This window comes from Podarcis vaucheri, assembly GCF_965113315.1.
Source record: "Podarcis vaucheri genome assembly, chromosome: 8".
Lineage (NCBI taxonomy): Eukaryota > Metazoa > Chordata > Lepidosauria > Squamata > Lacertidae > Podarcis > Podarcis vaucheri.
In genome coordinates, this window is record NC_138766.1 from 71,344,351 (window position 1) to 71,371,292 (window position 26,942).

The 26,942-nt window shown below is 42.6% G+C and overlaps 1 protein-coding gene across 1 annotated transcript; it reads right to left on the reverse strand.

Annotated features, from left to right (window-relative positions):
• Positions 1 to 1,452: 1,452 nt before the first annotated feature.
• Positions 1,453 to 24,861, reverse strand: YWHAZ (tyrosine 3-monooxygenase/tryptophan 5-monooxygenase activation protein zeta). Its single transcript, XM_082235930.1, has 6 exons — positions 24,703 to 24,861; positions 21,491 to 21,794; positions 9,719 to 9,842; positions 2,977 to 3,140; positions 2,792 to 2,887; positions 1,453 to 2,506 (listed from the first exon to the last, which is right to left on the reverse strand). The coding sequence occupies exons 2-6, from the start codon at positions 21,782 to 21,784 to the stop codon at positions 2,447 to 2,449; spliced, it is 738 nt and encodes a 245-aa protein (XP_082092056.1). The 5' UTR covers positions 21,785 to 21,794; positions 24,703 to 24,861; the 3' UTR covers positions 1,453 to 2,446.
• Positions 24,862 to 26,942: the final 2,081 nt, after the last annotated feature.

The window sequence follows — 26,942 nt, forward strand, 5'->3', positions numbered from 1 at the left end:
GGCCGATGGGCATGGAGGTAAATTCCTCTAACTTATCGCTTTCCCATCTAGTATCACTAGGAAAGGATGACATGGGTAGGAAGAGGTAAAAAGCAAAGGGGTGGGAGTTATTTCTTTTAAGGCTTGCAGGCAAAAAAGAAAAGAAGAAAAGAGGGAGTACAATAGATCCCATTCTCTTTCCAAAAGCAGTGTCAGAACTGGCAACTCTGGAGAGTTCACCTCTAGCCAGGTTATCAAATCTTTGACCCTTGAGCGGCTTCCGTCCAGAATTAACCTTTGCTGCTTGCTCTCTTACAGTTTAAATGTGAACAGGCTCAAATTGCAGCTGGAAGTATTTGGGTTAGAGGTTAGGCATTCTAACAGTGGAGGTGCAGAACATATTGCCTAGGGGTTTAATGGCATCTCCAATCACAATCAGATGCGCAAAATTCAAAAAATGTTGATAAAGGTGACACATTTAGTGCCTCTCATATTCTATAATATTCAGTGCCAGAGCAATTTCTGATTACAAAGAAAAATGACCATTCCGGGGGGTGGGGGGAACGACACTTATCACTATTGCTAATGTGGCAAATAGACAGGCTTTGCACATACTGCTGGCTGGAGAAAAGCAGTGTATTGGTGGCACTGCTTTGGATTGGATGGCAACTGCTTGGAGAACAGGGATAGCATTTTCAGGCTAATTTGCTCAGGAAAAGGTGAAAAGAGGTTACCTCACTCCCTAGTCAAAGCTGGCCACTGCTGCCTTAAAGATGGAAATGATTATATTCTGTCTCCTTCTCAATATGCTTCATGCCCTTCTGGGTGGCTCCAAGGAAAAGGGGAAGTGGACAGCTGTTTCATTTATTTAATACCTATTAAATCCTATTGCATTTCAGGTCAGTACTCGATACTTCTTATGAGTTTATTGTTCAAATAATTGTAGTCGCTAAAAAGGAACTATCTTAAGAATTATGCTAATCAGCGATTGCCCAGAAAAATGCACACCCAATGGAAGGAATGTGCATGGGCCAGTTTGTCTGGTTGTTGCTTGCTTCTGTATGCTTGGATTCACTCTTGACTCATTTACTTCCAAGCCTCATAAATGTGGCAATCTGTGCTCCTTTCCCCAGTATAAGGCATGTGGGTTGCTAAGGCATGCAAAGAGATCTACATTTAGCATGGTGGCTAATGCATACAAAGCACAGTGCATGTGTGTAGCAATGAAAAGTTGCACATTCTACGAACACTGTATTTAACTTTCTCTCTCTATCTCCCTCAACATGTGCCAGCAAAACAATTTAGAAGGCAGCAGCCTCTCAGGCATGCGAGACGTTAATTTTTTTTTTTGGGGGGGAGGGGGGAGACACTGGCTACGGACAACTTCAGAAATAATCTTACACTACTGATTCTAATACAGCAAAATAGTTTGAAAAGGAGTCCAGATGTACAGGAAAGCTACAGAGAAGGTAGTTGAAAAGTCCATTCATAAAACTTTTATTCCACTTACATCAACTTAATACACATGTTCTTAACAGTTATGCTTAGATTGTTCATGAAAATTTTCAGGAGACATTAAACAAAGCTAGCCATCATCTCAAGTTATTTCCCTGTTAACTATTTTTACAGCACATGCATGTTAGGCAAAGTATCAAAAAAAAATCACAAAAGCAAAACCCTAAAAAAGTTAAATACATGGGTTTTTGTTTTACTGCTGTGCTCGATATACAGTGTAATTATGGATATCAAGCATTTCATTTTTACTGCATCTTTACTTGTACATTTGTTCTTAGGTTGCCTAAACCATTTAAATACAAATAAATTGTGTAGCAAAAATAATGAAAGCAACAGCAGGTAACTTTACAAGTAATGGAATGTGAACCGTTTCTGCCCTTCCCTAGAGAAAGTTCATTGGGTTAGCAAACCACCTTAAGGAACACTTTTCAGATGCAATCAGAGATGTATACTTGGACTGTAGATTCCACAGATTCACATGATTGACATGTAATATCCATGGGACATTAATTTTCCTCGGCTACGTGTTCCACCTTTGAAGTACCCACATTCTCTACACCTGCGTGGTTGCAACCAATCATCCCTTTTTTACCACTGTGACAGACCAATATGCAAGCAGTTTTTTCTTTGCTCAACATAGGAAAGCTGTTTAACATTGGCTTTTGTGGGAAGCCACAAAGTACCAAGAGTACTATGCCAAACATGTAAAACTTTTATAAAAATTCCACATCCCTATATTGGCCACCTTGGATGAACAAAAATTCCCCAAATGTTAACTGGCTCTATTCCCCTAATATTAAACATAAAACCACATGGGAAATATAGAAATCCAAATAGAAGTAACATAAACCTGTCATAAATCGTAAACAAAAACTATTTGTGGGACAGCATGGATGACAAATGGTCTACTGTGTAAATTTTAGAATGAGGCAGACAAAAATTGGAAGGCTGGTTAATTCTCCCCTCCTTCTCCTGCTTCAGCTTCATCTCCTTGGGTATCCGATGTCCACAACTGTTTAAGAAAAATGCAGTCATGTGTTACCGATTAAAGCATCAGTAGTGTGAATAAGAAAGCACTCATCAGGATAATCTCCAAGAAAGCTATTCCTCATCTTTAAAAAGGCACTCTTTCCAAGAGCCGCACAACTGAGCAAAGCATTCGTATTATGCATTTCATTCCATAATTAGATTTTTTTTTATTTAACCCTTGGCTACCTGGTGATTTAGGAGACCCACAAGATGGTTTTCTGCTTGTTTGTACATAACTTGGCTTAATAAAAGCTGTACAAGTACTTACTGTCAAATTGTCTCTCAGTAACTGCATTATTAGTGTGCTGTCTTTGTATGATTCTTCGCTTAACGTATCAAGTTCAGCAATGGCTTCATCAAAAGCCTATGTAAGAAAGGAAAAAAGTACATTTGTACATGCAACACTGGCAAAAATATTTTATTTAGTGCAGTAATTATCGACTATTAACTCACAGTCTTTGCAAGGGAACAGGCTTTCTCCGGAGAATTCAGGATCTCATAATAGAACACGGAGAAGTTTAGAGCCAGACCTAATCTGATAGGATGTGTTGGCTGCATCTCTTTTTTGCTGATTTCGAAAGCTTCCTGATATGCCTGTTGCGACTGCTCCACTATCCCTTTAAAACCAAAGAAGTAAACACAAAGTTAGCAATTGCACTTTGGAGTATGTTAAAACAAACATAGACTAGATGCCTTAATATATAGGACAAGAATTGTACACAGTTTCAGAAGGTAGCATTTTTGAAGCTGTTAATAAAATCCATAAAGAATAATTAGAAATAAGGAAGTATATGCCCATGTGTACTGAATCCAGGTATCCAGTAGATCCTGTTCTATAAAACCTTATACTCAATCCTAACCATGTCTACTCAGTCCTGGCCATGAATACTCAGAAGTAAATTCCACTGAATTCAGTGTGGTTTACTCCCAGTATTGCACTGTTATACAAACAAATTAAAGGCCAATTTGATGGGGTTTTGTCTTTCCATACACTCTAGATTCAATTAAGATTTCTAGCATATCACAGTTTTCAGGTTCAAATCTTGGCCAGAAAGAGCTATGCTAGCTATCCAACTGACTGATGAGCAGATTTCAGAGTAACAACAATGCTAGCCAAACTGTAGAATGCTAAAAATCCCACTCTCCCACAAATTCTGACTAGTAAAAGATCTCCTAGTAGCTGGTTCTTGCCTTCACAACAGCAATGTTTTTAAGCAACATGGATAATGTTAAGCATTGCATTTAGTTTACAAAATTTAAGACAAATGTGACCTGTAACACTGAAGTACATAAAGGTAAATTGGCTGGCAACAGTACTGCTGAAGAGGATTTGAATGACAACCACGCTACTGCAAAGAAGTGGAACACTATACTGTAATTCATCAAGAGGAAGATAGCATCCAAACCACAAGAAGTGCTAATGCTTCTGCCCATTAGCTAAAGAAAGATGCCCACCAATATGAGAATGTGTTTGGGTAACCTGCAGCAAGGTTAGTAAGGCGTTTAAACACCCCTTTTCAAAACAGGCATATCTAGCCTAAGTCAGAGAGAGCTGGCAATAGTAATTCAGTATTTCAGAGGATGGCATAATGGTGGGGAAACAAAGGATAAATTTTAAAAAGTGAAACTCTCTTTGTACAGAAAACTAAAGCGGCAATAGCCTTCTGCCACAGGCAACAGAAGATGTATGTGGACTAGACACTAAAAATGTGCCACATTTGCTGCATATTTATCTACAATTGATCCTGGGCATGGTTGGAATGGACTACCTATATATCCAACCACCTTTATTTAAGAGGCCCTAAGAAGATGCTATTACCAATGCTAGTAATTCAAATACTAATACTGCAAACGTTCAGAACAGTCTCTGTTTGCTGCTCACAGAAGTGATACTTCCCTTCCTGCCTACACCCAGCACTAATCTCCAAACCTGCCCTTATCTTTTAAAGCAAAGAAACCAAAAGCATTGGGAGAACCACTCACGGCATTACAAAAACCTGCAATACTCAGAACAAAAACCAGAATGATGGGTATTTTCTTTCATTTCCTGAAAGTGCACAAACCCCAACTGATACTAGCAGAAATAAAGAGAGCGCTCAGCAAAGTTTAATTTGGGAATGACAGACCAACCCCATGAACTAGAGTAATAGTCGTTTTGCAAAAAGCTGAATGCCTTAGCTACAGAGAATTCTAAACGCATAATCTTGCTATTAGTATTACTGTTTCATTCATGACTCCTTTTTGCAAAAAGGGCAAGTTTACTTTGGGGAAATACAGTGAGGTGTTTCCAGAAGTGGCAGATATAATTGGTATGCTGTACAAAAGCACTGAGGTCAATTCAAATAATGTGCAGACTTTCCTGCCACCAATTCAGAGGACTTAGAAGTGGAACAGGTACAAAGAAGAGCAACTAAGCTATCCCTTTTTGGAGATCTTATGAATTATGATGAAAACATCATCAGTGAAAGCATGTAACAGCATTTCTGAAGGAGGAACATCCGTACACAGAGGCCTTAGAATATATATTTTATTTTTTTTGGAAACTCTACCCTTGAATTATGCTTAGCTGGAGCATAAGATTGCCCTCAATCCCCTTTAGTCAGCAGAACCTGACATTATATCATTGTAAGCTGTTTAGTGCATCTACGACACTAGATTTAGCTATGAAAGTATAAGAGAGTGGACAGTGTTGGGAGGTAACCACACACATGCCCAGTTTATTTGGATCTCCTACATGTCTTGGCAGCAGCAAAGTGGTCAATTCCCTCAAAGGAGTCAGTGTAGAGCCCATGACAGCTGCCCTGCCACATCTGCCACGAAAGAGAATGAGATGCCAACTTGCTCTGTAACCAAATCAGGACACAATACCAGGAGTATATAATCCCTGGCAAGGGAACAAAGACCCCAAATATATGTAACTACATTTCTTTGCCCTGTTTTAGAGAGAATGGGGCACATGATTGGCAACAGAGCACTTTCGTTTGTTTTTGAGTACTCCTTGTGAATAAAAGGATGTCTAGACATAAATATTAAGTCAGAGAAAAGCAGTGTCCAAACTTTTTTCAACGAGGGCCAGATTTGAAGGGCCGTGGGGGCGAACCAAAGTTGTTGGCCTTTTTTAAGGCTTGGAATTGCTGAGCTTCTTTTAGGATTGAAGTTGTTGAGGGTTTTTTTAGGCTTTTGCCCCAGGAAATAAACTGCCACAGGGGTCGGATTAAACCACTTGGCGGGCCAGATTAGGCCCCCAAAATGGACTTTGGACATGCCTGCCTGCTAAACCCTTCCCTTTTTGACATGTTAGTTTCCTATTTGTTGGACTGAGAAATATTCCACCATAGCACAGCCTGGAAGAAGCTTACCACTTCAATGAGAACTAAGACATATTATTCCAGGCAAAAAAAGAGCCAGAAGATATGCACTGGAACAATTCGACTACAAATGGAGCCATATGCAGCTCTGTCTAAAGGATAGCAGTGTGCTGTCCTGAAAGCAAAAGATTTCATTTCTACCCTTTGACCTTTGCCTTAGTAGGCAGCAGAGCCTACCAAGGTCCTCCAAGGCAAAGAAAAGGGGCTAAGTAGCTGCAATTTGCTCAACCTATGATTGAGACAACTCATGCATGGACAATACTGTACTGTACTGTTTGGCACAGAGACATAATCAAATCATTTAATCTGAAATCACTGGCTTATCTTACATACTCCTCCCATACATGGCATAAGCACACAGCCTGAAAAATAATCTCCAGCAAAACTAATTCCATAGCTCAGTAATTAAGAGGGCAACACCCTGTATCTGGAATCAGTCAACTTCAGCGGTCTGCTCAGTTCAGTTCTCTTGACAGTCCAAACAGTAGGCTTTTTGCCAGGCTCACAGAGGGAAACAGCAAAGGGTAGCAAGGCAGAGGCCAGAAAATGCTACTGGCATGATCCTGGCACCATACAGACATCATTCAATTTCTGTTCTTTACACCAAACATGAATTGAATGTGATTTTTTTGTAAGCTGTTTTGAGAGCTTCTTGGAGCTATAAAGTAGGGTAAGTATTCTACATAATTAAATACTAAAAAACTGTGGAGGCAATCACTGGGATTCGTGAATGGCAGTTATTAGGCACTCCGTGGGAGCCACTGGCACTGTTGCAATGCTGCTTCTTTTCTCCACTGCAATTGTGCTTTTGACCCAGGATCCCAGCTCCTTATGCTCATGTAATAGGTGTAGCAATAACTATCTTAGCTGGAGCATAGGACTGAGAGTCTATGAGACAGTCAGGGAGGAAATAAGCAGCCTGGATTGATTCTATGAGCTAGAGATTTGCAGGTTTTTTATGGGAAAGTGAGTGTTACAAATATGCAGTGCAACCACCATGTCCAACAGGTAGATTGCTGGACGCCTGTGGTAGATCACAGGCTCCCCCCAAAAAAGGTCAACATCGCCCTGAACCCTTAAAACGGGGCTTTCCTCCCTAAAAAAAGCTCAGCAACTTTGTCCTGAACCCCTAAAAAGGGGGTAGATCACTGCCAGTTTTTAAGTCTGTGAGTAGATTGCAGTCTCTTGGGAGTTGGCCACCCCTGACCTAGAAGAAAAATGAATACAGACAGCAACCATTTCACATGGTGTTTCTATTTCTGGCGTAATGTGCGTATCGACAGAGCTTGTATAAGTGCCTCCCCGCCCTCTCCCGGGTCCAAAAGAACCCACACATCAGTGATTACATGTCAACTAGACGCGCCTAAAATGGTTTTCACCTGTACTACAAAGTTATCACTGCTTTATAATCCACCAGACTACCTGTTTTCTGATACAAGAGCAAGTTTAGCCGATAGCTAGATAAAAAGCCATTAGAAACTGCACCAGGTTTTTACACAATAGCGAAATCTGTTTATTACTACAGAGGCCACTGCTGTAAGGAAGCATCCAGTGGAGTTTTTTTTTAATGAATGACTAGAATAAGGGAGTGAACATTACAAGCATTAAGTTACCAAGTTTGTCTGGGTTCAATTGACACTGCAAGCCGTGGTTAATCAAAAAGGAAGTAAAAGCTTCCGAACACCTTTGCAGGGAACCTAAGATTGTACTAGACTGGTTTGCTTTGAAGTACCTACTTTTCAACTCCACACATTTTACAAAACTTGAAGAGATTCAGAAGCCAGCTGTAGTGAGGATACAAAGGGTAATCCTGGGTGTTTTTATCCTAAATTGAAGACAACTATCCTAAATGGAAGACAACTAGAGCTGAGGAGTGGTGATACAGTCTTCAAATTTTAAAAAAGCTACAGGGAGATAAAGGATAGTTTGAAAGCTTTCCATACCTCTATTATGGTAGCTCAGTAAACAAGCTGCATATTAGTTTTGGAAAATTTGAGGTTTTCAGGTGAGGATTTGATTGGCAACCTTTCAGGGATGTTTTAAGTATAAGGCATTCTGTCATTGGGTAAGGGATTGACTGGTTAAAATTTCCAACACATTAAGACTGCAATTAAAAGTCTCTCACTTTTACATGCAGCATGCAGAGAATAGTGGTTTTCAAAATTCAAAATCTTTATTTGAGTAACAACATTACTTGTGGAAATCTAGAAATGCCTGAACATTATGCCATAAAAGGTATCAGAACAAAATAGCAACAGTGCAGATTTTTATTTTAAAGGACAATTACCTACAGTAGTATTAGAGTACAGTGGTACCTTGGTTGACGAACTTAATCCATTCTGCAAGTCCGTTCTTAAACCAAGGCGTGCTTTCCCATAGCAGAGAGGGACTCAAATTACAAATGGAACACACTCAACAGGAAGTGAAACATGTTCTTATTCCAAGGCAAAGTTCACAAACCAAAACAGCTACTTCTGGGTTTGCAGCGTTCTTTATCTGTTGTTCTTAAACCAAGGTACCACTGTACACTTTTTGTCACACCATAAACAAGAATTAATTTTTTTTATATAAAAAAGGTGTTGCATAGGCTATTCTTTACTTTCTAAGCATGTGCTATTGGCTGAGCCAAGAGTGGCACCTCAAACTCCCAATGTTTCATCCCTGCAGAAATGGAGAAACTGAAATCCAATGGTTTATTACACCCATGACTCAGACGTATTTGTGTGCACCTGCTTAAATTCTGGCTTATAGCAGGGAGCTCCTTTGCCTGGTACCCAAGGGGGAAGTGACCTTTGCTCCCATTCAGTTAAGGGTTTTGTAAGAGGCTTTTTTTTTTACTAACTTGGCTGAGTCTGGAATCCTCACCTGCCACCTCAATGCACTGGAGTATTCCTTCCATATGGGGCAGTTCCCCCCAACGCTCCTGCTTCCAACCAGAGGTTCCCAAGCATGGCTTATTTACCTATTATCCTCTTATTTGGCCTTCTGCCAGAATCTCCTGATATGCTCTTCTTTCTACTTCCAGTCATTCTCAGTTATAGCTTCCTCCCTGCACTGATAACAGTGCTCTAGCTTTGTTCATTCCAGCTCAACATTAGGTCTTTCCCTTCTCTGTGTTGTACCTCTCTGAGTCTCCTGACCAGCTTGCCTCTTATCCTGCCTTCTCACCAGACCCCACCCTCCTTACACCTGGTCTTTAATAATGAGCCACTTTGTAGCTGTGTTTCCTCACCCTTGCTGGAGAGTTGTTCATCACTGCTCATTCCTAAGACTGGCTTGCAGATCCTCAATAAGTAAGCATTAGAGCCTGTAGCTGACCCTACTGTGTCCCTTCAGGAGGGAACAACCATGCTATACACCAACAGCAGACAGCCATGAAATATTAGATGCCAACTGTTCTGACACACTTTGAGTAAACTATTAATGCTGCATTTTTTGACTACTGCTAAGAACTTCAATTCTACAATTCTACCTTGCAAAATCTACTTTAACGCTAGAGTATACTTATTGGGCAGAGGACACAGAGAATGTCAAAAGAGCTCTCCTGCAGTCAGCCATGAATGCATACAATAGCAAAAATGGCCAATGCACGTATTTTGAGACCCTGTTGATTAACATTAATAGTCACTTACTTTTAAACTGCTGATTATGTTTACTCACGTGTCAATCTGAAAGTCAATTCTTTAGATCAACATATTTAAAATTTTACAATACTGCAACACTCAAAACTTGTTTCCTTTATTGACGTGTAACATTCCAGCAGTAAATACCAGACTGTTGGAAAATTTCATGGGAACTTTTGACACTAAGAAGCCAACACACTGTACCTTTCTTGTCATCACCAGCAGCAACTTCAGCCAAATAACGGTAGTAGTCGCCTTTCATTTTCAAATAGAAAACTTTGCTTTCCGCTTGCGAAGCATTAGGAATCAAGAACTTTTCCAACAGAGACTGCAATTGAAAACAAAGAATAATCAGAAGGCTATACACATTGACAACTAGAAAATTGTACACACCAGTTGGCCTGTGGACATTGAAGTTTCCCCACTAGTGGTAATATCAGAAATCAAGCCACTGTAAATGGTCTATTACTGTATCATTGATAAAAAACCCCAAAAAATTACTAGCCCCCAGTTGTCTTTTTACTATCTGGTCAACCATATGCACCTAAATCTAAAAAAATGAAATCTTATCTGTAATGCTTCCCTGCTGGATTGCCCAGAGGCAATTCTTACTCTGGAGATAAGGAAGTAAAGTAGGTTTTTACACAGGTGTTGTGCCACACACCAAGCTCTACAGACAAGCGGAAGTCTATCTTTCACAAGTTTTTGAAGTAACAGAATGGGCAGCAACTCATGCCAGTCTGATCCTATGCTGCTGCTTTAGCTGCTAGTGTCAGCCAGATGTGCACGTAAGGAGGACCTTGGCTTCAACTGATTTTAATGCCACAGATGACCAGGGTTTACTACATGCTTTAACAGTTTATCACTGCACTAGAGAATCTGAAAGTATTCTGAAAGGAGAATCATGGTATTATGCATTTTGGTTGGGCCTAAAAAGCTTTTACCCAACTGGGTTAGTACACAAGAAAAAGCCCACCACTCCCTTTGTGTTAAAGAATCAAGAAGACTAAGTATTATTGCACATGTGCATGCAATGCTTTATTCTACAGTGGTACCTCGGGTAAAGTACTTAATTCGTTTCGGAGGTCCATTCTTAACCTGAAACTGTTCTTAACCTGAAGCACCGCTTTAACTAATGGGGCCTCCAGCTGCCGCCGGAGCACGATTTCTGTTCTCATCCTGAAGCAAAGTTCTTAACCCAAGGTACTATTTCTGGGTTAGCGGAGTCTGTAAGCTGAAGCATATGTAACCCGAGGTACCACTGTACTCATAACCTGGTGATAGCCCATGGGCCACTTCTCCAAGCCTCCTCTCAATCCTACTGTTTGGGATAAGGAAAATTTCACCCCCCTGAAGGAAGCCACTTGGGGGTCCTTTAAGACTGCCCTAATTTACTTTTCCACAACTGGTTCCCACATGAATGGGCTAATATTTAAGTGCCCAATCACATGAGAGCTGCTCATGGAAAAGTAGATAGCTATTTGTTCCTGAGAAGGCCTTTAAATGCCCTACTAGCCAAGTTAAAAATTCGGGAAGCACTAAAATATTCACCTAATTCACATTTAAATTTGTTAATATAGCATCAGTGACAAACTGCAATAATGATGTTTGAAGATGTTTTACCTTAACTGAACTGAGTTGAGATCTCAAGAGTCAAAACTAGTATGCATATTGCCAGCTTTTAACATGTGACGCCAGGAGCATTTCCCCTTAAGATATGAAACTTAAAATTCACCATGAGGTCCCGGGGTGGGGTGCAATTTAAAAACACAAAATTAAAACCAGTTACAATTAACTATAATCAAGAGAATAGGCTAGATCCTAATATGTACACTTCAGGTGTAAAAGAGGTGTATCTTCAGCATATAAGGAGAACTACACTATGAAGGTGACAAGATACAGTGGTGCCCCGCAAGACGAAATTAATTCGTTCCGCAATTTTTGTCGTCTAGCGAATTTTTCGTCTTGCGAAGCACGAAATCCCATAGGAATGCATTAAAAATCAATTAATGCGTTCCTATGGTCAAAAAAAGTCCAAACAAAGCCAAATTTGGTACAACAACAGTTTATTAACTGCTCTTTAAAGTCACACATACTGTAAAGAGCAGTTCAAAAATTTAAGGGAAAATAAATTAACTTTATAAACAAAACATGTCTTTGTTTTTAGTCAAAGAAAAAAAGTCGCGAGACGTTTTCGTCTTGCGAAGCAAGCCCATAGGGGAAATTCGTCTTGCGAGGCAAATCGCGAACGGAAAAAACTTTCGTCTAGCGAGTTTTTTGTATTGCGAGGCATTCGTCTTGCGGGGCACCACTGTACACCTCTGTGGGGAGGGAACTGCAAAGCTTAGGGGCTGCCACAGAGAATACCCTCTCACACACTTCTGTACTACTTTATTTAATTAAGGCAGAATAATGCAGTGGTTGTAAGAGGAGGCTGTCCAATCCTAAATTATGTGATGTGTAGTTATTACTAACAGCAATCCAATGCATTTTCACTTAAACCAGGAGCTTATTTCAGTAGTTACTCTGAGGAACTTCCAAACTGTTTGAGGGGCTGTAACAGGAGAAACTGCTGAAAGGGAAACTACTGCTGGTGCAGGAGGAGCAGATAATCAAGCTGTTTCTCTATATGAAGTCTGGTCTGGTAACACCCATTAATCCTTTTAATACGATCACCAACCTTCCATTCAAGAGACAGCCACACTTTTAAGGTGAGGAAATCTAATCCTATTCAACTTGCATTCCCTCCCAAGACAAGTAATTGCAACTTTTGTTCTTAGCCAGCTGTATTTGTAATTTGCCAGGATGACCATGGTCCCTATTATTAGATACTACTTCAATACTACACAGATGAGAAGCTATAGTCTACCCTTTTGCAAAAAGAGTAGATTCAGGGTTAACTGTGTATGCGACATCTTATAAAATATGTGGCCTTAAAAATAAAACCTCTTCAGCTACTTGAAGAGCAAGTGACATTAGATAAAAATCAAGCAAGCCTAATGAAACAGAGAAATTTGAAAGCAAGGATATGAAAAAGCAGAATAGCAAACCACTCAATATACATGCAACCGTGTTCTGACAACTTGTGCCAAATTCATAAGTGGGTACCAAAAGCAATCAAACAATTTTTCAGTTAAGTAAAGCTGTGGATGATGCAAAATGCAAAACACCACACCACTTCTGATTCACATTCATTCGGGTTTCTGATTTAAGCCAATTTAATATAATTATATATTCAACCTATTTTTGACTGCATGGTTCTCTAACACCAGAACGTAGCAGAATAAAGTGGAAGTGTTCAGTAGGGACAGATGACATAAATGATACAATTAGTTCTGTATCAGTAACAAGCAAAAGTTAAAAGTGACAGAAAAGTCTGGGCTATGTAATTGAACTGACAATGAAACCCAGCATGCATACCACTGACAAAGCATTGCACAGGTACGCTCTCTATTATTATCAACAACAGCAGTTCTACAGGCTTTTCCTAGTTACCCTAGTCACAGCACCACAACTCATGAGGTTGTTATGTAGATGAGCTTCTAGATTTAAGTGGATCAGCACCAACTACTAGAGGACAGCACTCCATGCTGCTTGCTGCCACTGCAAATAAAGTGCCACGCCAGTTTTTTTGCCTAGCCACAAGACAGGACTAAGAACTACACAGCAGGCATCGAATTCCCATCCATGTTTGTTACTAATATATGAAACAGCAGCAGCATTTGTAAAGGAAGGAGCTTGGCTGTGCACACATTAACCCTCCTCTTGATTGCATGTCACTTTTATTCTACGACCCCTTCTTGAGCCAGCTTCCTTTAACATGACAGGTGAACATGCCTCAAACCCTGGCTGAGGCATAGCAGCTAAGGAGAGCAGTTGCAGAGGCAAGTGGTAGGATCGGGAGGGGTATTTCTCTCCCTCTCCTAGACCTGCATGCTTGAAATTCCTCTTGCCAGATACTCAGCTCCTGCCTAAGTTACATTCTTATGAGTCTACGCAAGCACACATGCACTTGCAGGGTGGATTCAGCTGATGAGCCACATTTCCAAGAAGCAAGCAGCATAGGCTGTTCACAATTGTCAAATAAGCCAGACTGAATCCTGGCCTTTTTATTTATGACAGCAGCTCAGTAATCTTCCAGTATTCTCCAACTTAGGTCTGAAACAAACTATGAAAGAGTGTATGTCTGCAACATGGTATTTCCCTTCTAGAAATACAGTAGTACCTCTGGTTATGAATGCATCAGGTTACGAGCTCCACTAACCCAGAAGTAGCTGCTCCTGGTTGCCAACTTTGTCCTAGGATGCAAACAGAAATTGTGTGCTGTGACCTCCTTCAGGTCTGTTCTTAACCTGAAACTGTTCTTAACCTGAAGCACCATTTTAGCTAATGGGGCCTCCCGCTGCTGGAGCACGATTTCTGTTCTCATCCTGAAGCAAAGTTCTTAACCCAAGGTACTATTTCTTGGTTAGCGGAGTCTGTAACCTGAAGCGTCTGTAACCCGAGGTAACACTATACACGTTTGTTTTAAGAACTACAGACCAGCTCACCAAGAAGTCTAAAATCATGCAAACATGACAACTACAGAAGTGAACCATCTCCCTTTCACATCTTTTAAAAGGTGGCACATCAGTATAACGGAGAAATGGAGTGCCTTTCTAGGGGCAGTCTACCCCTGACATCCAATCTGTTGGCACACTTGGAATTTTAGAACAGCCAAGGATCTTGGTTCACAGCCCTAAGCTTTTACACCCTAGTCTCTTTAGTGTTGTAGCAGGTGTGAACTCTCAGCTCCTAAACTTCATGCTAACTACACCATAAATAACTCCTCAGTCACTGCAGTCAGTGACTTCATGGTTTCCCCTCAATAACTAAGTGGTCTGGATTCTGAAAAGACAGACCATAAAGGCAGAGAGACAGAAGTGTTGCCCAATCACAATGTACTATGTTGCATCCTTGACTTTAGATAGGTATTCAAAATTTGAGATACTGTAGCTCAGTAGCTCATCATAGGGCTACAAGTCTAGAGCTCTATATACTGTAGATACAGTTGAAAACAGCCTTTTCTAACAAGCTAACTTTCTGTAAGGGGAATCCAAACTAACTGGCCTGTTAGAATGATGGGAGCTACATGAAAATCTATTCATCATTCAATTTCCCAAATGCAGATGCTGACAATGCATTAAGAGAAGTTACCTGGGGATTTCAGTTAATTATACTATTGGTGAATTGCAGTATTAATGTTCTATTTCCCTTCTGACAAAGTGGAACAGTTCACTTGTCCCACAAGAGATCAGACGCTCATTAACAGCAATACAGCCCAAAATAAAAATGCATGGGTTTGTTCTTTAAAGGTTATTGCTCCTTCCAAATACACCAAAACAATAATTCAGTAAATTGGCTGAAATATTTTAATTTCTTGATATGCTGAAAAAGAGGGGGGTCCACTTGACCTGAATTAGTTTTGAATGAGATAAACAGAAGCGTTTACAATTTTTTTTTTCTGCCAGGAAGTTAACAGATGGGAAAGTATAACATCTATGGTTATCTACAGTTCCTATAAATGTGCAGTTAAGAGTTCACAAACATGTTTGAGAGCTCACCACTTTGTTTTGGCAAGAGCCACTGACCTTTTCTAGACACATCTTGCTGCCTTCTAAACCTTGGCATAAGAAGCAGCTCCTATTCATTGTGCTAAATCACAGGTGGCTTGCCTCTGCAGTTACGCTGGGCTTTACAAGTGTACTGAGCACATCAAAAGCTCATGGTAATGCCACAATTATGTCTGAACATGTTTTTCTCAGAACTATACAAAACTAATGCTAGAACCTACAGTAGTTGCCACATAGCCTGTAGTCACATCCTGCCACAGCAGATTAAATTTTTTTTGGCATTTTATTCCAGTTTAAGTATGTTGTTTTGAAACTGCAGGGCCATCACAAAATATTGAGTGTCAGCCAATTACTTCTCAATCAATAACTGATACAGAATATTCCTTCTATAGCCAAGGTAATGCTTTCCTACTGCCAACAAAATGAGGAGCATGAATTGAGGAGTATGAATATACTCACAAAATGAGGAGCATTTTAAAGAGATGTAGCATATCTGTGCAGTCTGGAACCCATGCAAAATCACTTTATTTTACTTAAAACAAACTAACTGCCTTTAGTAGTCAGGAAAATCTTCTCTTAGTAAAAAACCTGCTATATTTTTCAAAAAGCAATTTTTTTCTCTGGTTCACAATACGGGTTTACCATGCTAGCAATTACACGTTATATTACAAGAAACGCCAGTAGTGTGAAAAAAATGAAAAAAATCCAAGTGTATTGGGATTTGAATAACTAATTTTACAGACTGTCTATATAAGGCAGCACACCTGTAGTATATCAAGAAACAGAATCTATAGTTATCATACGGTTTGGCAAAACTGCAGCTTACCAAAAGATTTTTAAGCTGTTTCTAGTACTAATTCTCTGTGTCAACAGCCACACCAGTGTGCCTCAAATAAAAAAAAGCCCAAATGCCTTGGTACATTAGTTTTAGTATAAATTACACTTGGCATCTCTCCCCTGCCCCCCCCCGGCCAAATCTGACATCATTATGACATCAGGTGACTACTTCAAAGGGGCTCCCTCTTAACGCTTATCAGCTGATCGGCACCAAGAGTCAGCTCCTTTGAAGGCGTGCTAACAGCACCAGTGAGCTGACAAGTCATCAAAAGAGCTCCTCTGCTTGGTGCCAACCAGCTGATGGGTGCTGTGAGCAGCCCCTTTGAAGGTGTGCTGTCAGCACCAATCAATGGTGCTGACAGGAGCTTGCTCTCAGCTGATTGGTACTGCATCTTCAAAGAAGCTCCTCTCAGTGCTTATCAGCAGATGAACACTTGAGAGCAGCCACACTGGAGGCACCATGGAGTTCCCAATGGGAACCCCTGCAACAAGTGCACCTGATCCGAGACACTCAGGTGTTTGGCAGATGGGCAGAGTTTGGGGGAAATGGCCCCATGGGTCTAATTAGGTCTGAGGCTAGCGGTTCCCCACCACTGCCTTAGTACTCACTCACATGAATTCCCTTGCAAATAGTAAGTAGCCTGCAAGCAACAAAAGTATAAGCATAAGGGCAGGTGCAAGAAATTCCAAAGTGGCTCCATGCGGAGAGTCTAAACCTTATAGACTTTATGACTTTCAAGGAAAGAACCTGACCTCAACTTAAGCAACCTGGCACAATGGTACTCAAAGCTAAGTGGCTAGATCTCAACCCTTCCCAAGAGATGAAAGCAACACAGGCAGGCAATTTGTTCTCACCTAAAATAAGTATAGAATTTTTTGGATACATTTTAATTGATGAATAGAACAAACCTACCAGTGAACAGTAAAAACATCTCTTTATCCAAAAAGAACCATTTTGAAGTTTGGGTTTAGAATCCTGACCCAAACCTATTAAAACATTACCCAGAAAAAGACATATTAAGTTGGCCAAGTATGAAACTGAGGCAATTTTATTTCAACAGGCTTATGTTTCACTTAACAGAAGAATAGATGCACACTAACATGCTTTACTACTATAGTCTTCTATCCAATTAGTAATTCATCTAAAACCCCAATATATATGAAGGGGGGAAAGCAAGCATGGTGAAAAACCTACATTTAATATTTCATTTGAATGCACTTGCTTGTTCTCACAATCCCAGAAAATAACTATTCTCAGATGGATATATATAAAAAATAAACTTAAAAAGCTGTATTTCAGGCTGTCATTTTGTTTGCTTTTATGCTGCTTGTATTTTTTTAAAAAGTGAACAGACCTGGGATTTATTTTATAAATAGCAGAATTAAAGTTTCCTATATAACTAAAATATATTTAAGTAAAATATGCTGATTTAGAACAAAATGTATCTATTTAAATACCATCCAATACTTTAATACACACACCAGATTTGAGCCTACTTTGCTATGTAAAAGATTAATGAATACAGAATTACAGGTACAGTATGTCTCTGTAGACCACAAATTTATCCTGGTAAATTATAACTACTTCTGGTTTCTAAACCACTGAACCTGAACACATTCCATCTCATGACCAAAACACTTCTGCCCAGTAATTATCAGCCCCTGCTCCTGTGTAGGTGTGGAGACTTAGTCCACAAGCGAGTTCAGAAAGATATTAAAACTTATTATTTCACTGGGCAGGATATACAAACTAAAAATGTCCTTTCAAATACACCAACCCAGCCCAACAGAAACCCATTATTGCACAACCAGCTCCAATTCCTAAGTATACTTACAATTTATAATCCAAAGCAATGTGGCCTACAGGGCCAAAGGTTCTGAATTATTGGCCAATATAGTAGGTATAAAGGTTTATTTCCACTGCAAACTGATAGGTTGCCATAACAGGTAAAACACATTATTTATGCTTGCTCAGGAATCAAAATAGAAATTAGATTTTATATCAATTTAAAATTGATTAAATCACCCAGTGTGGAAAATCCATCTACCCAACTACTTTCCTCTGCCATCTCTTCAGGAGGATTTTAGTGAAATTTGCATTTTATAGCTGTGCCTTGATAGCCAGGTCAAAATTGGTGGCCACCAAGATCTTGCCCCCATAAAGGCACCCCCATTTGTGCTTCATTTAAACACAGGGGGGCTTATTTCCATCATGTCAATGGAATGCAATTACCCTGAGCAAGACAGCCCTCTGCTCAGCTCCAAATTTATAAAGTCAAGAGAAAATAAGGACTTAATTACTTTGGTCCTGGCTAGCATAGAGGTAAGACTTGGGGAGGGGGCGCCTTTCCTATTCTTGCACTGAACCACCCAAACTCTGTATAACTGCAAGGATGATCCCTGCTCTCCCTGTGTCCAAATAAGAGAAAAAGGTTCAAGTGCCTCACTGCCCTTGCTATGACAAAGGTGGTCGGTGGAAAACTGAACCCCTGGAGCTAGTGCCAGCGTGCAAGGCCCATACGTGCAACTGTCACAAACTTTATTTAACTTCTAAACTACCCAGTACCCAGTGGATCCTAGAGAAGTTTACAAAGAAAAATTTACAGAGCGAAATTTAAATAATAAAAATGCAACTTCAAACACAGGCAAAGTACCATTTCTGCAATCACATGGCTTCTCTTCTGAACATGGGTGATGCAAGGATGAGATCCCAAGTGCTATGTTCCATGCATGCACAAGGGATTTTCCGCTCTTCCCATTTCCAAAGGGAATGAAACATTCACACAAGTCAGAGGCTGCCCAAATATTACCTGCTTCTCTATGGGCATGCATAAGAGCTGCCTGCTTACACTTGGGGTACGAATTTTTGCTACTGCAAACAGGCTGCAAGCTAGGGCAAGGAGGAGGAAACCCTGGACCAGATAATAGCCTTAGGGCACATGATATGGTCCAACTGTTTAAGCCAAAAGTATGTATTGCAGAAACAGCAGGATATTAATATAACAAATTTAAAAAACACACACGAGGAGGAGACTTCATCCACATCACTCAATGTACTTGACTGCACATTTTATTTTTCCCTTTAGGTGATAGTAATTCATTTATGAGGAAGTAATGTGCCATACTTGGAGACAACACTGCCTGTCTGTCCCCCATTCCTATAGAAAGGGGCAGTATGTTGACACCTTATCCTTTAAACACAAAACAAAACACTGAAGCTTGACAAGACTTTTACACCTTACTCTGAGCCTAGAAATTGTGCTTGACTTGGATGAAGAGAGAGCAGAACTAGGCTTGGAAAATACTTCTGAGCAAAGGGCTCAGCGGGGAATGGTAGAGAATGCACAACGGCTTGGAGGAAAAGGGCTAAAACTCTCTTCCCCCCTCTCAATTTTCCAAGCCCAAAGTTTGCACTATATTAAAAAGCCCGTTCCTGGCTTCTGTTTGTCATGTTAAGTCCAATAAAGAAACCAGAAAAAGCTACTTTGTCAATGAGGAAGTAAATGGGTTGCAATATTCTAGATGAGGGGTAGCCAACGTTACAACCTCTGGAAGTTGAACTCCCAACTCCTCTCCACCTCAGCCAGCATACCCAATGGTCAGGGATGATGGGAGTTGTAGTTTAGCAGCATCTGGATGCCACCATGCTAGCCACCCAGATTTAAATGTAGCTTTCTAACCCAGTAAGTTTTTATGTATCACTTTTTATCTTCCCCCAATACCTAACAGTTTCTATCCAACAGCCAGTGCTCCCACCTACAGGAATATAATAGAAAGGTCTGATTTGGACACACCACTCAGGTAAAGGCAAATCCTGCCTCCGTTCCATCATTAGAAAGGCTCCACTAGTCCACCAGTCTCTTAAAATATAGGAGCTCCTCTGGCTTGAGATTCTTTTTAGTATGCTATTAGAGAACACGAGGGAGCAAGGAATTTTTTAGCATTGTGTTACAAGCTACTTTTCTAGGTTTCCTAATTTTATAGAGTATTTCCCTTTACCACAGCAACATATAAAGCTCCAAATGAGTACTTTTTCAAGTTTTACAAATAAAGCTACAGATTTAATCTCCTGAAGTATAGGCGTCAACTAGTATAAACCAAACGGGTCTTTTATCCAATATAGACAGAAATTGAAACCAAGTGATTTAAATATTTAGCTTTCAGTAACGAATGCAATGAGGCTTTTAAAAAAGAATTCAGACATGCATTGGATATGGGCTTTAAAGAAAATATTGCTAACATTAACCAGAGTTCTTTGAAACTTTTCTGGATGGGAAAAACCTAGTTAAACACACTGTGAAGATAATGGAGCCAACTATTTGATATTGTAAGGGGTCAATGTCAACTGAGAATGTCAGGTAAGTATCAGATTTTTATCTGATGAAATTAATGGACTTAAACATCTGATTTATCACATGTCTCTTACACATAATACATATATTTAAAAAAATTAATGAAAGATGTGACAGATAAGGTATGGGCTCCTTTCCCACACCCATGCTTCAGACAGAATGGTGTTTGACTAGTCTGAAATGAAGGTAGTTATCAGCAAAAACTGCATTTCATATACAACATGCATCTGATTATCTCTCTACTTTCTTCAGTGCTTTTATATGGCAAGAATCCAAGCTAAACGAATGACCTTCAAGTAAGTGTATCTAAAATTTGAGCTCAACTATACATGATGGCCTTTGAACTCACCAAGGTATTTGTACAGCTGGTTTTACAAAATAGATGGAAAAACCATAGCAATTATGCTCATATGACTTGACTCAGTGCATCAAAGTATTTTTTTCTCAAGTTCTTGTTGAAATGAAATTGTCTTCATCTTTAGCAAAAACAAATACTAACAATTAGTTGAGTGGCACATCAATAAAATAGTAACGCTACCAAGGGGGGGGGGGAGTACACAACTGTGTTTTCTTCATTTAAAAGATTTTATGAGGTAAAAAAAAATGTTGCCAACAGCACAAGTATAGAGTCAGCTTGCTTTGAAGTTGCTATGGCTTTGCTTAAGGTAGGCCCATAGCACTGTTGCTACCTCCTCCTCCCTCTTGCAGAGTGTTCTGCATGGGTGAGTCATAGCTAACATTACATCATCTTATTCAGGGAGGGGCCTGATTTCTATAGTGAGAATTACAACTTCTCATAGAAAGCACACACAGCACCCTCTAGGTTATGAAGAAAGCACACTTATTTTAATTAAACTAGGCTGAAAAGTCCTTTACTCCTCCCAGTTACTAACTGGTAAGTGGGATCTATGTGACAACTTAATGGAAAGTGTCAATAGGGCAGATTGTGTCCCAAGTGTTTTGCTACAAGCATCCAGCTGCAAAGTTTTAGGAAGAAGCAAGTTAAGACCACTGTTTGGTTTTCTATAGGTGGCAGGGGAAGATATTTAGAAGCTTTTTATATAAACAGCTTTATACTTTGATTAAACAATACTGAGCGTTACTAGAGGGTTATCTGCCCTTGAAGGTTTACTTAGGGTGGGGGGGGGGGAAGTAGTTAGAGCCTTAATTCTCACCAGCACATCATTGCAGATGTCCCTTAGTTCAGTCTCAATTTTCTCTCTGTATTCTCGGGCCATTTGCTGCTTTTTCTCAGCACCTTCCGTCTTTTGTTCAATGCTTGACACAACCCTCCAAGATGACCTACGTGCTCCTACAACATTTTTGTAAGCGACAGAGAGAAGATTCCTCTCCTCATTTGACAATTCTGCTCCTTGCTCAGTCACAGACTTCATGCAGGCTGCCATGTCATCATATCTCTCAGCCTGCTCAGCCAGTTTGGCCTTCTGCACCAGCTCGTTTTTATCCATGCTGATTTCTCTGGAGAATGAAAAATATCAAATAATTATTTAGACATCTATCAGGCAAAATCATTTGTAACTCAGCTAGCTCTTAGCAATGTAAAGAGCAAATTGCAACTGACACACAATTATTGGATGCAAAACCCACTGATTTCAATGGCCCATTCCAAAGTTCTATATCAGGCACGTCCAACTCCCAAGAGACTGCGATCTACTCCCAGTATAAAAAAACTGGCAGTGATCTACCCATTGTCATTGGAGGAGCGTTCATGGAGTGGGTGGATTGCCCAGAGCTGCTGAGCGTTTTTGGGGTAGGATTGTCCAGAGTTCTTCAGCTTTTATTTGTTAACTTTTGATAAACTTTATTTAATCCCACGATTGATAAGGGCCCCGCAATCTACCAGGATCAGCTGGGGATCTACCAGTAGATCGCAAACTACTGGTTGGACATGCCTGTTGTATATTATTGTTGAGATATGGGTCAAATTAATCTTCATTTCTATTAAATTCATGAAATCTTGGGAAGGATATGGCCTCTGCAATCTTAAAAAAATAAAACCTTTCAAGCATGGAATGTGAACTATTCCCTCAGATGCCTCTGCTATCTGTCCCCTAGATGATCTTAGCCTTTTGTTTGAAGGGGCTACTATCAGCACATTGCTATTTTGAGAAACACCAAACCCTTTGGAAGGTTTGCAATCTTAGGAATTTCACCACAATGTGTTGTGAGAGCCATTCCTTCCTTTCTCAAAAGTTACTCAAGTATACCTCCATACCCTCTTTTCTCAAACTACATTCTTGTACATGGTTTAAAAAATCCTGATTGGTATCAGGGCCATTGGGCCCAAAAGCAAATGAATTTAGCTACTACACAGCTCAATCAATATTAGGGTTGGAAGCAAATAACTCTTGCGTAGCTTAATCAATGAAACTTAATTCAAAGTGCATCTGTTAAGGCCATGATGCAAGTCACTTATTATAACAGAACTTAGTTTAGAATCAGGATGCCAAGCTGCAACTGTCAAGCTACTTTATTGAAGCAGCCGAGGCGTGAAGGTTTTGCACTATGTTGTCTACTTTGGTGACCTTACCCTCATAAAGACCGAGAAACATCTTGGTCAAGAACCATTTTGCTACTCAGGAATGGCAATTTAATGCAACTATGACGCTACTCAGGAATGACAATTTAATATATGGAAATAAAGCCAGGGAACGTTAGCTGCTTAGCAACCCAACCTCTCCCCTTGCAAACCTGGTGGCATCTGGGAAGACTGCGGAGGAGAAGGAACCTTGCTTTTTGACTCGAAAGGAAAGATTCGTGTGGTGATTTCCTGTACACAGTGTAGCTGGGACTCGGCTGTCTAAAATGGTGCTGCTGGGTGCACTCCCTGGCACAGGCGGCCGAGAGTATGCCGCTGCAGCTGGCACGGCTTAGAAACATGGCTGGGGCGGGTACAAAAAGCGAAAGGTGTGGGCGAGAGGGATGGCGGGGCGAGGGAAGAGGACAAGTCAGGCCAGGCTGCCGCCGCCGCCGCCCCTCCCAGCGCCGCAACCGCCCGGCTCCGAGACATGAAGCGCCTTGTCTGGGCTCTTTGTCATGGCGGATCCGAGTCAGAGCCCAGCCCACTTGTGTGCGCGCTGATCCCCCTCCACCTCCGCCCCGCGCCGGGAGGGGAGATTGCTGCATCTCCTCCGCCCAGACCCAGGCCGGAGAAGGAGGAAAAAAGGGGAAGCCCAGGCGGCGCCTCGCCGAGGGAAGGAAGGAGAAGAGACACGCCCGCCCACCTGCCCCTCCGCTGCTGCCGCCTCTCCCCTCGCCCTGCGGCGCCGCCGTCCCCGCCCCGAGGGAGCCTCCGCGGCCGCAGCCCACACTCGCCCCCTCGCCTTTTCTTTCTTCGCTTCCTCCTCTCCCGCCTCGATCGCCCGCCCGCCGCTCCTTTTCAAGGCGGCCCCCTCCGATGCGGCGGCAGATCGCACCGGCTGGATGTGCCGCTCCCGGCAGGAGGCCACACCCTAACCAGCCGCCCGACGAGAGAGAGAAGGCCGCCGCGGGAAGGGAGGGAGGCGGAGAGATGGAAGAAGGGAAAGGAGCGAGAGCGAATGGGGAGGGGGGGGAGAGAAAGGAGAGAGAGGGAAGGAAGCCATCCTACTCCCCAACATGGCGCCCCTCCTTCCTCCTTCCCTCGCTCACATGGCACCCCGCATTTCGAGGAGGAGCAGCAGCAGCAGCAGCTCCCACCCCAACAAAGATAATATGAATATGGGTGGCGGAGAGAGAAGAGAGGCTGGAGGTCGGCGGCGACCCTTCCCCTTCATCATTTCTGCCTCACAGGTAGAGGCGCTCGCCTCTCAAGAAGGGGGGGGGGAATCAGCTCCCCCCCCCGTCCGAGTAGCCAAGGGGCACCGCCCCGGACCTTCACCTGCCGTAGCCGAGGCAGAGAAAGGGGCGCCGCCGCCCAGCTCAGCCCTCCTCCTCTGCCCTCCATTCTCGCCCCCTTTCGCAGGGCGAGGCGCGGGAAGCAGGTGGGGCGGCCGCCGCACCTGTGGGGGGGGGGGTCTGAAGCGCGCGCAGAGATTGGGGGGGGGGAAAGAGGAGGAGAGACACCCGCTGCCGCCGCCGCAGGGAGGGAATGAATGGCTTCCCCTCCACCAGGCCGCGGCAGTGGGTGTTGCCCAGCACCGCGGCAAGGAGGAGCCGCCCTTCTGTGCGGAGAAGAAGGGGGCCGCTAACCCGCCGCCGCTGCTGCCGCCTCGCCCGCTCCTCTTCCCCTTTCAGCCGCCGCCGCCGCCGCCGCACCCCACCCCCCCCACCGGTCTCTTCTGCCGCCGCCGCCCCTGAACCGCAGCGGGTCCCGCCGCCGGAGCGCCTACCCGGAAAGGAAGGGGGGGGAAGGAGGCGGCGAGGCGAAGCCTAGCGAGGCCGTTACCTGCGGGCTCGACGGGACGGGAGTCTCTAGGCGGGTGACCGGCGCGGACTGTGCCTATATCGCGGCTCGCTCCGCTGCAGCCTCGCTCTCGCTCTCCCAGCGCCACACACGGGGTCTCCGCCAATCACCGCGTCGCAACGCACGGGCAACACAGAGCCCGTGACGTCAAGCGGCGCCATGGCAACCGCGCGCGAGCACGCGCTTGCGCCTACACTTTCCCTCCCCTCCTTCCCCCCCGCCCCGTCTCCCCTCAGTCAGTCTCTCTCTCTCAGCCTTACCAACCCGGTGGCTGCATCAACCGCCTCAAGCGCGCGCCCGGCTGCCCTTCCTGCCTCCGCGCGGCGGCAGCGGACACGCCTTAGCCCCGCTGTTACACCCTGCGTCCCCCCCTCCCTCTCCTTCCGACGACGGGCACGCGCGCCGCCTTGCCGCCCTCCCACTACTGCAGAGCATGTTCGCTCGCGCATGCGGGAGAGCCGCGCCTCTCTCCTTGGCGGCGCGCAGCCAGCGGCTCGGCTGTTGGGAGCAGCGCAGGGTGAGGCTGCGCGCCACCCCGACGCTTCCGTTCCTCTGCCCCACATCCTCATAAGGGACTGAGGAAGAGGAGGGCGGCGCGCGCGCGCCCGGCCGCTGCTCCTTCCCCCATCTATGCAGCCTTTTCTCGACCGGGGTGGGCGGGTGAGTGGGGGCAAGGGGGATGAGACACGCCAACAGGCAAGCCCACCGCTCCAACAGATCTCTTCAGACGGAGCGGGCCGAAGTAACGCCCTCCCCCCCGCTCCCACACAGACACATGCCCACAATCCGGATCGCCTTTCCGGTTCCCAGCCCTCGGCCTCTCCGTCATTCAAGGCCACACAGAGGGTAGATCTTGTTTCGGGTTCCTTTGGTCGATTTTCTAGTGCTTTTTTAATTTTATTTTATTAGGGACACACGTGTCGTCGTCCCCCGCCCCCACAAGCCTTACTGTCGGTTTCACGTTCAATTTCAGCCGTGGAGCCATCTTGGAAAAAAAGCACAGAGGCCACTGTAAGGTGCTGACCGCACAAAAAAGGTGTATACAGTACAGTATTCCTTTCTATCATGTCTTTGGTATTGCTTCTGTGGTACATTTTCAGGTCGAAGGAAGCCTTTGTGAAGGTAAAAGTGAGGTGTTTTAAAAACAAAAATGCTTCAGCTTTGTGAAATGTATATTCTTAACATGCAAGTTTCATGGTTTTTCGGATGTGATCGGGGATGGCATAGTCCTGGGAACTGGAGGGAAAGAATGCTGTCCTAAACTTGTTAGTAAATCAATTCTGGATGAGAACTCTTGAGAAAGAATTTAGCATCTGGTTACTGTTCATCTTGTGTCAAGATTCAAGTAATAGTGATGTGAGCTGTTTTTCAAATCACACTAATGAGAGATCACATAATGCAGGCCATGTAACTTTTGCCAGCAATCTCAGAAAATGCAAAAGTCTTAAGTGCTATCCGTAGCAAAGTCCACAATGGAACAGTAAGAGAAAAGGAAACAGGGCAAAAGAGGAAGTTCAAACAGTTGATTTCAACAAGCCACCCTTAGTGAAATCTACACACAATAAAGAAATTGCCTATTTGTTCTGCAAACGTTCTACCTCATGATTCATTATTTAATGTTGCAATGTATGTTTAATTGAACAACAAAGCAGCAAGCTAAATTCTGGTTATATAGTAAAGTCACATATGATGTCAAGCATGGTGCAGGTAACTTTCCAAGCTAAGTTCTGGTGACATAATAGCACTAGAAACTAAGCAACATTTTTTTGTTTGACATTACAAAAGTAAGCTTGGTAAGAAAATTAGCATTGTTCAGCTTTGCATGGTGACAGGTTTTGTTGAATTAATATATAGAATACATTTTTAAAAGAAAGGGGGAAATACACTTAGTACAGAATGAATTAAGTTCTCAACCTGAGGTACCACTGTATTCAAAGTGGGAGGCTTACAGGAGGTGTAGTGGTTCAAACACTGGACTAAAACCCAGAGACCCAGGTTCAAAACACCATTCTGTCATGATCATTTGATGATTATGGACTAGTCATAATCTCGCACTTTATCTACATCACAGGGTTGTGGGGGGAAATGGGTGAGGGAGAAGAATTATGTAGCCTCATTGGAGGAAGTGTGGGATAAAAATGTAAAATAATAATAAAGCGTGGTTTATACAACTACTGAATTGGATATTGTATATACACATTTCCAGACTGTGAAGGAATTGT